General features: G+C 32.5%; 4 protein-coding genes across 5 annotated transcripts; 3 read left to right on the forward strand and 1 right to left on the reverse strand.

The window, feature by feature from the left end:
- The first annotated feature begins 39 nt into the window (after positions 1-39).
- LOC125065673 (28S ribosomal protein S23, mitochondrial) lies at positions 40-3,791 on the forward strand. Of its 2 annotated transcripts, none has more exons than XM_047673435.1 (3): positions 40-204; positions 3,180-3,344; positions 3,440-3,791. In XM_047673435.1, exons 1-3 carry the CDS (start codon positions 161-163, stop codon positions 3,693-3,695), a joined length of 465 nt encoding a protein of 154 aa, XP_047529391.1. In that variant the 5' UTR covers positions 40-160; the 3' UTR covers positions 3,696-3,791. The 2 variants fall into 2 exon arrangements, with proteins under 2 accessions (XP_047529391.1, XP_047529392.1); XM_047673436.1 differs by lacking the exon at positions 40-204 and adding an exon at positions 3,007-3,069.
- On the forward strand, positions 219-2,859 carry LOC125065672. The gene is made up of 4 exons (XM_047673434.1): positions 219-699; positions 786-986; positions 1,066-1,690; positions 2,843-2,859. The coding sequence occupies exons 1-3, from the start codon at positions 434-436 to the stop codon at positions 1,229-1,231; spliced, it is 633 nt and encodes a 210-aa protein (XP_047529390.1). The 5' UTR covers positions 219-433; the 3' UTR covers positions 1,232-1,690; positions 2,843-2,859.
- Positions 3,792-4,864: 1,073 nt separating the features above from the next.
- LOC125065670 lies at positions 4,865-6,198 on the forward strand. The gene is made up of 3 exons (XM_047673432.1): positions 4,865-4,999; positions 5,384-5,467; positions 5,957-6,198. Exons 1-3 carry the CDS (start codon positions 4,954-4,956, stop codon positions 6,118-6,120), a joined length of 294 nt encoding a protein of 97 aa, XP_047529388.1. The 5' UTR covers positions 4,865-4,953; the 3' UTR covers positions 6,121-6,198.
- On the reverse strand, positions 6,189-12,135 carry LOC125065669 (splicing factor U2AF 50 kDa subunit). Its single transcript, XM_047673431.1, has 8 exons — positions 11,996-12,135; positions 11,341-11,913; positions 11,074-11,156; positions 9,174-9,296; positions 9,008-9,095; positions 8,280-8,433; positions 6,548-6,632; positions 6,189-6,467 (listed from the first exon to the last, which is right to left on the reverse strand). The coding sequence occupies exons 1-8, from the start codon at positions 12,009-12,011 to the stop codon at positions 6,336-6,338; spliced, it is 1,254 nt and encodes a 417-aa protein (XP_047529387.1). The 5' UTR covers positions 12,012-12,135; the 3' UTR covers positions 6,189-6,335.
- Between the last annotated feature and the right edge of the window lie 391 nt (positions 12,136-12,526).

Here is a 12,526-nt window from a genome sequence, read left to right on the forward strand (position 1 = left end):
TCACATGCTACTTCCACTTTTGACATATGAAAACAACACAATGTTATTTGTCATATAACATATTATGACATTATGACATTACTTTTGGGAAATAAATCAGAAGACGAAAAATATAACCTTTTGTTTTAACTCGTTTAGGTAAAAATAATAACAGCGCACAATGGCAACAAGTCGATTAGAACGAATTGGGACTATTTTTAGCAGGTAAGTTATTATAATAATTCAGGAATAATACGTTATTACCTTGGCCGATTACAATTTATAAATAGCTGGTTCTTTTTTTAAAGATATTTTTAAGCGGGAAATTATACGTATCGTCAGTAGTAATTATTACATACTTTCTTTTGTTTTATCAACTTTTCCTCAATATTTTAACTTGTACAAAATAACTCATTCTTAGTCCTAATACCGGAATAGTATTGACTGATTAATAATGTCAACTCTTAAAAAGTCTGCGAAATCCAAGTTCATATCAGAAGACTTGAGTGATTTTATAAATGAGTCTCAATTTTTAAACGATTCACCAAAAACCAAGAAGCAGCAAAAAAGGCAACGAAATGAAACTGCTGAAAAAGATAATACTAACTTAAGTCTTCATGCGAGTGTCATTAAAAAGAAAAAAATTAATGAAGGTGTTGAAGCATGTGGAGAGTCACGACAAAAAATACTAAATGTAATGAGTCAACAATTAGAAGCAAGGTGAGACTATATAAAATTCTTTACAATATCTCCTTGTTATATATTTTTTCTCATATTGATATTGTTTTAATTTTTTTTTATTTCAGAAAACAAATTAATGAAAATTTATTAAAAAGTTTGTCAGAAGTTCTTACTCACTTTGAGACAGACTATAATGCCTTGAAAGAAAATGAGCAGAAGATAGAACATCTTACTGGGTCATTTATGAAATGTATACAACAAGCCACTGCTGCTCATAAGCAAAAACTAAGAGCCTTTAAAGAAATCCATTCCACTTTTAAAAAAGAGCAAGTCTTTTTCTGTTTATATTATTATATGACGTTTTTTTTTATGACTTATAAATTTTATTGAGCATTAATATTTTAGATGCGAAGAAATGGAAGCAGAACAAAAAGCAGAAGTGGATAAACTAGGAGATGAATTAGAAGAGGATATTAATAAGTTGAAACAAAAATTAATATCAGAAACCAAGCGTAGCGGATGGGAAACTTTACGAAGATCTTTCCTGCAAGCTATGCAGAATGATTTTTAAAGTTTCTCTTGATAAAATTTTATTAATTATAAGAATAAATTACTGTAAATTGAAATGAATTTCAATTGAAACATACAAACTCAATTCTCTATACCTAATTAAATAAATAAAAAAAAAACATTAAGAACTGCAAAGATGTTGTTTAATATTTCAAAAATGGAATGGAATTTTCATTTCCACCTTGGTCGTGATGGCACGGTTTATGGCACATTTTCAGTAATAAGTTGGGTATTTCTTGCAGTGTTGTTGTCTGTGATCAGAGGTGAACACTTTTCATTCACCATTTTTCCTAATGAATAACATAAAAAAAAAACAATCAATCAAAACATCATCTTCAACAAGGTCTTGTTAATATTTGAATTTGCAGTATAAAATATTGTTTTCAATTGATGTGCAGGGGACGGAATTACCTTGCTCACACTGGACACTGCTAGTAGTGAATAAAAATAAAACAGAATGGTATGTGCATTTGATGAATGTAGTTTTAATTAAAGAAATCTTTTGAATGATAAGTACAAATATTCTATACTACCTGGTGCCCTCAACTCCGCTCGCGTGGCTTTATGCCTTAAAAATAGGGGTATTATATCTATGGTTGACATATCTGTGTATCCTTGTGTCTGTCGTGCCATCGTAGTTCCAAATTGGATGGACAAATTACGATTTTGTTTTTATAGATGACTTAATTGATTTTTAAATTTATAATTTAATCTTGTAATATTAAAAAGTGTGACGTATTTGTATAACTGAGTAATGTATATTATACGATATTATATAGTGCCGTCGGGGATTAAAGCTTAGAATTTTTGGGAGTTGCAAACATGCGACAGAACCACATAAAGCTGGCCGTGTGCACTGGAAACTGGAGTTGCTTTTTAAGCAACTAAACTTTTAAGTAAACGAAGAGTTTTTTGGAATGAGAAGGAACCGAGGTATAAACATAAAATCATCTGCGTTACATACTGTTAAAATCTCTGCTTCTATCACTTTGAAAATTTATCACTTTTAATCTGGTACCGTTACATATTCTTTGGTGGGCTTAAATATCTTAGAAGATTTATTATAGGTATGCCGACTTTAAAATTAATCTTATGAGCTGGCAGGCGATCAGGGTTTCAAAAACTCAAATTGATATTTAGTAGTATCAACCTATTCCACAATTCTGTTGATCGAGATGTACTACATTATCCCCTGGAACAAATCGCATAATGTCAATGTGTCAATGGCTTAGTCGTTACGTAAGGTCAAAATAACTCATTCGCAAAGCTTTCAGTTTCAGCTTTCAAAAGTTTTCAGATAACCAGATGACAGGAAGTCTTGTATCATTGAAACTGTACAGCAGTTTTTCACGTAGTACAACTGTTTCCTCATTATTGAATATGAATCATTGATAAAGTCACCACAAAAAATACTGTAAATGATACTCATGGGTTAGTCGTTTTGCTTTGGTTCTATCTACTACTTCCACCGTTTTACGGTTTGCATAGTCATCCCATATTATGGTCACTGTTTCTTGAAATATGTATTCATTAGTCATTCAAGCCACAAGGCCCAAACAAAGGACTAAAATTTTTCAATATTTTCATAAACGACATTTTTTCAATTTTTTAGCACTCGAAGGACTATCTATTTTCGAATGATCTCAAAATAGTTGAAACCATTTGAAGTAACTCGCAGTGTAACAAGAGGAAGTTAACCATATGTTTTGATGTTATAACAACAATCAAATTGTTCACAATCCCAAAAAATGTCACATGATTAGTTTTACTAGAAAACTGAATTACTTGCAGTCAGTATTATATCAAGACTCAAGAATATAACGATAACGACAATTCAAGGCAATAAAACTATTACTTTTAATAATTCTGTGTATTATTTTTACCCCCTTTCATTTTGCAGGATCTTCCGGATTCCTATAATTATTAACTACTACTTACTTTATTTTCAGAACTGAGGGCCTCCTTTTGCGTGGAGCGATGAAACCAGATGATAGACCGTTATGGTTTGATATTTACAAAGCATTTCCACCTACAACGGAACCAAAATTTGCAAGACCAAAACCCGAAAATAAGCCCATTAGACAAATTCTCTACAAAGAAGATATCCTTAGAGCGTATGTATACTTTACTTAATAGTTCAAATAATAACACAATATTTTATATTGTTTTCATGTTGTGCTCTTATATCTGTTTGTTTCTGTACACATAGGAAATTTCACGCCAAAGGACATGGATTGAGTTCTAACATGTTTAGTATGAATGAAACATATACAAAGAAGCTCATGCAAAAGTTCGAGCAATTGAAATCTGAGAGTATTTCTGAAGAAGAATTAATTGAAAAATGCGTCGCAGCTGTCGGTAGTGAGCGACAAACAGAATCTACTAAAACTACAACGAAGAATCCCGATTCAGTATCCTCCCATGTTTTAAATGAAGCCAATCTTAAAAATATTTTTAAAGAATAGATAATTGCCTATGTCTGCATTTGTATTAGTTTTGTAGTGTAAATTTTATTTGTTTCTTACATAAATAATAATAATTAAATAATAGATTTATCCAAATTGAACAAAATGGTTTCATTGCCGACTTTAACTAATACTTTATTTTATTGTGATTAAGAATCATACTGATAAACATATTTTTATATTAATACATGTCTTCTCAGAGAAAATACCCCGTAAGTTCATCGGTATCTATGACATCCCTAAGATGCATTTTTCCAATAACTAATTCCTAGCAAATCGTTCAGTTTTTTGCCACATTTCTAGAGAACTGGATGTACCTTTATTTTTGAGCTAAAAATATTTTAAAAATATACTTGAGAGGAAATATCACTTGCTTTAATATCACTTTAATAGAGAGCTGAGATGGCCCAGTGGTTAGAACGAGTGCCTCTTAACCAATGATTGCGGGTTCAACTCAGTCGAGCACCGCTGAATTTTTATTGTGCTCATTTTGTGTTTATAATTAATTTCGTGCTCGGCATTACATGTGTCTATTTCAACGAAATTCTGCCACATGTGTATCCACCAACCCGTGTTGGAGCAGCAGTGGGAAATTTACAGGCTATTAATGTTACACTTTTAATATACGATGTAGTGTTTTATGGGTTTATATTCATTTTTAATATATTTCATAGTTATTTTTTTTGTTTCTGAAAAAGTCAAGAAATATGTAATCATTATTTTCATTGTACGTTTGTATTACTTGTATGTTTCTAGTACATGATACTACGACATAAATCAATTATACCGTCTAAATATCTGCATATGAGCAATGACTAGAACAATAAACTACTATATTTAAAAAAGTACCTATGCTATTATGAGACATTAACAACCTTTATGGCGAAATTAGTTATCTTGTTGACTTAAACAGGCTGAAGCTATCGTGATATCCGCTATCCAGGGCATGATATCAATGGCGAGCAGAGCATCCATTATAAAGGATTGTGTTCATTAAATTTTAATCGATAATGAGCCTGCAGGATATTGCAACGTAGATTTTTTATCCAATTTGAAAGAAATAATTTGAAAAATTCTCGTAGTTTATTCACAGTACCTTTTGTTCCGAGCTATGAACTACTTACCGTGTATTAGTAATCATTATCTTATCTTTAAAAGATAAGCCCTCAACCTCTGAAAAACACACCTACATTGCATTACATTGTGAGTTGGGTGTACCTTTTGCTTATTTGTTAGTGGTGAATATTATAAATAAAAAATGGGACAAACGAAACCAATTTGGTTTTATCTTGCTGTGGTTTTAGGTAAGTACGTCAAAAATCACTATACAACTTTTCTAGACAGATTTAAAAATATTGAGAGTTACATTTGCTATTCATATTAAAGATAATCATATAAGTAGTATTTTTTATTATTAAGATGTACTACGTACTCTATTTAACACTTATTAGTATTAGTTAGCATTTTGGTGAAATTCACGATTAATCAATTAATGCAAACTTTTCTTTAATTTTAAGATTGTTATAAAATTAATGTAGTCAGCAATATTCATAATATATTGTGCATTTGCATGATCTAATAAGAAAATATATGTCTTAAGTATATAATCTTACTCCTAAATGCATAAAACTTAAACTGCGTAATTGTTTTCAAAACAGCCATGTTGTGAAATTTTACTTACTTTACAGTCATTCTGAGTACTCTTACACATGAAGCCGACGCTAGGAGAAAAATTCTTCGAGGAAGACGCGTGATGACTCGTACCTACTATCGTGAGTCATTAGCTGTTTTTATATAAATATAATGAAGAGTAATGATGTCTTTTGATCGATTTGCGCTACGGCGCAGGAAAATTTAATAAACAGTATATACTTATAGTATAAACGACACACACATTCATTCAATGAACACACGTTCATTCTCATATTCCAATGGAACCGCAATTCACCAACCAAGGGAAGGGTTCAGGCGCAGCACCAATTACTTAACGCGCTTCCCGAGGCACGTAACAGGAATTGTAAATGTCAATTAAAAAACATCAGTCTGCTACTGAGAATTTATTTAAAGAAAAGCCCAACGATTTATTGGTTTTGTCAGCGTTACGTTAGAATTTATATACTTAAAATGTGCACACGTTCATTGCCGAGAGCCGTATAACTTACATCCCCAAAGACGATCCACATCTTGGGTAAATCTACATTACCTTTGTGATTTTAGTACCTGTTATACGTATAATAAAAATATCATATATAAATTTACAGATGGAAACGCGGTACCTGCATGGGCTATAAGTTTGATGGCGGGAATAGGAATGTTAGTTATTGGCGGCATACTGTATGGAATCATGAGGAAACTTGTGCTTGCATCTGAAACTGGTTCCCTTAATACTTACCAGCCAACTTTGCAAAACGATAACAGCGTTTAAAATATTTTATAAATATCTTAATTTTAACATTTTGTTTGTATTTTTTGTGTTAAGAAATAAAAATAATATTCAAAGTTAGATTTATCTTTATTATCTGTAAATACAATTGGATGTAAGTATAATAGATACTTCATTAACAAAATCATGTCATTTTTACGATAATTTTAATAATCTGTGATACGTGAAATATTAATTAATTAAAGAACGGCTGTCATTTAAAACTCTCTGCGGTGATACTTGTCGGGATCGAAGTACGAGGTGACAACAACGCGATTACTGAATTTTCGACCTGTAAGAGTTTGTTGCGCTTTCTGGCAATCTGCGATGCTATTGAATTCGACGAATACCTGTCAAGCGAAATATGGAGGTTATAAAAAATAATAATTGTTAAACCTTAAAAATTTCAAAAGATGTCATTTTAATATACTTTTCCACATCCAGGGACTTCTACGCCCTCAATTGGCCTTGGAATTTCTATACTGCGCACACAGCCATACTTGTTACATTCCTCCCTGAAATTATAAAATAAAGGTTAATAAGTATATCTCGACAGAACAAAAATCCTAACAGTGACGCAATCAATACATAATAAATATTCGTATTGATTGCCCAATTACAATAAAATGTTCATGACATCGGTAAAATATGTAAAACAGAACGCTCCTCTAAACTAAGTTTGACTAACTTTTTAGTCATTAACCACAACTTAAATCAAACCAAGTCATGGTCAAATTTCATGTCAATCTCATCATTGTTGGTATTATGATATAGTTCATGTAAAATATTCTGGTAGTGTTCTGAGAATAAAGCCTGGTTGGCTTAAGCTACAAGTATACAAACGTAAATACTTGAGAAAAATGTTAATTAAGAAACATTTTAATATATAAAAATATTTATGAATTAAAAAAAATGTATTAAATTTAATATTAATAAAAGTAGTCATCATCATCCGTTTACGCATCATTATATCGAGAATCTGCACGATTCGAATTAGTAGCAAATTTATCTCGCAAATTATTTGCTACAAATATGCATAATCTGTGTTAAAACATGCGACTCAGACGTCGTATGTTTTAAACGAACACGAAACTTTATATAATTTATTATCATTTATAGTATACTCGCTTCCAACTGCGTATTAAAAAGCCGGGAGTGTGTGTTAGCGTTACGGAGAAAGTGTTTTTGTCAATCTATTTTAAATATTAGCTAAATCTGTCCAGCAGTTTTTTCGTGATTAGAGTAGGAAAAAATCTTTCCCCATTTAAAATATTACTAAGTTCGCCCTAAAATTGGTCACTTGATTATGATGCTCCCGAGACACGCCTCAACTGTCCAGGACTACACAGTTACAGTCCATTACCTCACGAATTAGGTACGACGCGACCAACGACTTTTGGTTCAGAACGTCCGGCTTAACGTGCTTAAAACTTACTGACGCGTCGGCTTGTAAGCCATGGGACTGACGAACACTTACTATATCCTATAGTACTAGCTAAACCCGCAGCTTCGCCCGCGTGAAATTCTGCGTGTGATGAAAATTCGATGCCATCATTAATATTGCAAATTCAAATTATAGATAGAAACATAAATTATTTGGAAGCAACATTAGTTTAGTGACTACAAAGCAAAAGTTTTATCTCCAGGATGCATATAAGATTTTCCGCATTTCGATGTCTTGCTTTCAACCACGGCACTAGGCCAGTGTAGTGTTCTATAGCCTCACTTTCCAGTATTACGAATTATTATAAACTTTAAATTAAATGTATCAGTATAACTCAATATCATTGTTTATTATTTGTACCGAAAGACTAAATAACTTATAGTGTTAATATTTCTATTTTGACAAAGTATAGCGACACCATATGGGAAAATTATTATGTTTCGTCCCTTGATAACAGTATTTTGTAATTTTTTTTCAATAGCCTACACCATTACCATTTGTACATTTTTATCTTCAAAATAGAAGAACTTGCATATTATGCTTCCCTGCAAATTTACCTCCTTGAAATTAAAAAAATAGTTTAGTTGTAGGGTGGCGAGCAGCTTCGAACCAAATTTCATAAAATTCAGCCGAGCGGTTTAGCCACGACAGCGTAACAGACGGACAGAGTTCCGTTGGCATCTCTAATATGTATAGCATAGAGGGCAGATGTACTAACTTGATGTCCTCGAGGATGTCCTCATACTCCTCCTCGTCGCGCAGCTCGTCGGGCGTGACCATGTTGAGCAGGCACAGCACCTCGGTGGCGGGCCCCGCGCCGGCCAGCGTCAGCCCCGCCACCTGCAGCGTCACCGGCGCCGCGCCCGTCATCGCTGCGCACGGTATCACGTTATATCGCCAGTTAGTAAGGAGCGTCTCTAACCGTCGCCTCGGTAAATTGCTGGTTGCATTTTACTATTTCGTTACGACACTAGTTTAGAATATTAAAGGACAATTCACGCGCCGGTGGACGTAAAACAAACGAGCAGATCATTATTTAAAGGGTGATTGTTATTTCTGGAACCTTCAAATATTCTTTCTTGCATTTAAAACGTTATAAACCAAATTTTCGATCTTCTTAGCTGTTTAAATTAAAAATGGTCAACAACATTAGTATTTAATCCTTTAGTATAAATTCCTAATAGTTAAGAGAAGGTCATAATATCATAAATATAATACTTTTTGTTATATATTTGTAGATAACCTATTACCATTACCTGGGTATGTATTCATTTACTTTTCAGACTCTAAGCAATACCACAACAAATTACTGTCTACACTTGTAACCTATTTTAAATTACTAATTACAGTAATCTAAAATTAATACCTTTAAGATTATAATTTTAGTTTATAAATATTCCTTTAAATCTTAATGTATTTATGAGTAGTGAAATAACCAAAACCTACCTAAAGTGGAGTTCTTGGCTCCAATACTCGCGCGTTGAACAATTAATTTCTTATCACCCAGCTGCATACCATTCAGACCAGCAATGGCCTAGAAGATTTTTCATGAGTCAAATTCGTTCTCTTTTTAAGTATATACCACCTTAATACATTATTATTTTAAATGTACCTGATCAGTCATTGATATATCAACATATTCAGCGAAGGCATAGCCCTTACTGAGGCCTGTAGATGAATCCTTCACCAAGTTGAAGGCTCGCAGCTGGCCAAATGACATCAGGAGTTCCTTTACCTGTATATCAGCACTGACGTTAAATTGTGAAAAATAAATGTGCTGTGGTTTTTTGTATAAATATTTAAATATGATATAATAAAGACTTTCTATTCTCATTTGTAAAATTTTTAGTCAACTTTTATTGTTCCCATTAACATTTGCTAAGCAAAGGCAGCAAACATATGAATTAATGTAATCTGACCTGTGTCTAGCCGCATGTTAAAATCAGATGTGAACGGAGGAGACTTGCCTTGGCGTGCCGACGTCTCGTTCAAGTACAAGACGTATAGGTGAGAATGAGAGACAACAGTGACACGCGGGCCGCGAATGTGCCAAATCTAAGCTAGGGAGGGGCAGAAAGCAAACTATATCAGTGAGTTGTTTCAGAATGTTTCGAGCGTGAATGCTCACGCTCATCCCAGATAGGGTACCTGAAAATTCCTGAAATGGAAACAAAAACGCGGCTCACTGCTGGCTCCACCGTAGCCCTGTCAACTGTTGAATCTCGCCCTGAAATGGCAGCGGCTCCTAGTTCTATGATATGGGAACTGACTAGACTATCCTAACTCATTATAGTTTCGAGTCACTAATGACTTTAAGATCGTGTCTAGGGTATTTGCTCCAAAGGCACAAGATAACTTCTAATACTGGTTTGCCAGAACGATACGGATTACATTTGAAATGTATGATGGACCGAGTGCGATTAATGTATGTATATTATTATCCCCGATAAAAAATAAACTTCACCGAGAATGTGTTAATGTGGACTTGGTATCGACCTGTAACACATAATTTCAAATATAATAGCCACATTTAGTAAATGAGGTTTTTAACGTTTTTGACTAAAAAGTACCGTTTATAAAATTGGTCTGACTAACAGAAGATGCTGGAGTTGACAGTGTTTCTTGTTTATATATTATTTAAATAAATAATACTCATTATAAGCCTTCAAATAGCCTTCTTATCGATTTAAAAATTATTATTATCTTAATGTTTTGTTCAGTGTAATTTATTTATTATTCCACACTTTAGACACCTATATATTATTAAATATATATTTGTAAGTTTCTGCCTTTCACTATTTATGAATTGGGAATTTAAAATATTACCAATTAATATACATATAGTACAGCCATTACTTTCAACATAAAATAGTCATATTCAAAACAGCCTAAAGACAATATTTCCAGTTTTCACATATATTTCAATATATCTGAATAATTATACCATTTCAACCTCTCAGGGTGTAATTGACCTAATTATTATGTAATTATAAATATCTTGATATTTTTAAAATCTTACAAGAAATTTTATATAAACTTAAACCCAGCATCTTTGTTTGTGCATTAGATAATTTTTAAGATTTTTAGTTTAAACCTACCTACTGAGAATATTATAACAGTTTTAATTTTGTTTATTCTATTTTGTCTCTTTTTATTTCATATTAACGATTAATTTGTTTACGTTGCTTTTTAAATAGTTAGTTTATAAAGTTTTTGTTTGATTTACGAATAATTAATGAAATATTAATTAACTTGGATTATTTGACATGTTAATTTCAAGGTTGAAATTGCAATGAACTGATAAATATTAATTCGTATAAGTCCTTAGCTAAAAGGTACTTCTTAAATATAATTTACTTAAATTTCTTATTCTATTTTTGAATGTGAATGGAATATCAGAAAAATTTATAAACAAAATTGCTGGCTTCATTTATGAATCAATTACTAAGCAATGTCTTATACAAATTAATTTTCTCAGTAAGATATTAATCGCAACGATAAATAGAACTTACTTGATCTTCATTCAGATAGTTAGGCAGACCACCGATAAAAATTTTGTGTGGTGAATCTGGAACTACAGTACTGATAACACCAGCTAAAAATGAATACAACTATTACTATGATTATTTCACATTTCTACTAAAAATATCTTATAAAATACATTAATAATGTTAAGGGAAACTAAGATAAAATATTGCTTAGAGTCTAAGTTTCAAGTTTAAGCCAGGTATGTAATATATAAATATGCCTATATACATCTATATAATACGTAGACTTACCTGGAACATTTATCGCTGGGTTTTCAGTGCCAGGCATTGGTTGGTAGTCATGCGGCCGCCGTATTTTTAAACTCTGACCTTTGAAGTTTATGCCATCAAATGCCATGGCTTGTGTGGTTTCATCAATAGATCTGAACTCAAGGAATGCAAAATTTTTATCTAAATTAATCTGGCATGCAAGCACTGGGTTACCAGCGGCTTGCGCTAAGCCGGAAAGATGCATCTGCTGATTGAAGAACTCCATAGTTTCCTCTTCAGTAACACCAAACGGTATGTTGCCTACGTATAACCTACGCGCTTGACGCGTTATAGTTGAACCGACTACCGGCACTGCGGCTTGTGGTGTATCGGCGACTATGTTCGCAGGAATCTGTCCGGCTGCTTGCATTGCTTTATATTGTAATGGAGTAATATGTTCAAATCCAGGCGGTGGGACATCCCAGTATAAGGAAGGCTTGCGTCTGCGTGATCTTTTTGACGGTGACCTGGATTTACTCCTTCTCTTTTCTCGGCGTTCTCTTGACCGAGAACGTGAGCGTCTTCTTTCTCTTGAACGTGATCTGCGTCGACGATCTACGAAAACAAATTACCGTTAGAAAATATGCAATAAACTAATAAATTTTAAAATAAATCTTAATAAGAATTATTTATTTACCTTTGTCTTCACCCATTATTCTATACGGCTTAAAATTTGAATGGTAATCAAGAAAGTGGCTTACAATCAAGTAAAACACACTCAAAATGGCGTCGATTGTCGAATAAAGTTTTTGGTTGCTTCAAGTTTCAACGCATTCTCTCTAATTGTCAATTGCCAGTAAATAGGGACGCATTTCACGAAAAACGACTAAGGGATTAATCGATTGACTCGATTTTTAATCATATATAAAAATCGTTACTTATTTAATCATCCTATTTATGACTTGTTACATAATATTTAGATACATTAAAATATCGTAAGTATTTTACATACATTAAATCGTTATCGTTATGCGTAATGGTCACTCCAAAGAAAAAATAGGTAATTTTTTTCAAAATCGAAATCTATGTCTTTTTACCCAAATCCATAATATTAATCATAAATTCCATAATTTTATAACTATCATTAAATGTGTCTTAACATATATTAAGCCCATATTTATGTCTAATTACATTGTTACATATTTATTGACAAGACTAACAACTAACA

Source organism: Vanessa atalanta, chromosome 8 (assembly GCF_905147765.1).
Source record: "Vanessa atalanta chromosome 8, ilVanAtal1.2, whole genome shotgun sequence".
NCBI classification, from domain to species: domain Eukaryota; kingdom Metazoa; phylum Arthropoda; class Insecta; order Lepidoptera; family Nymphalidae; genus Vanessa; species Vanessa atalanta.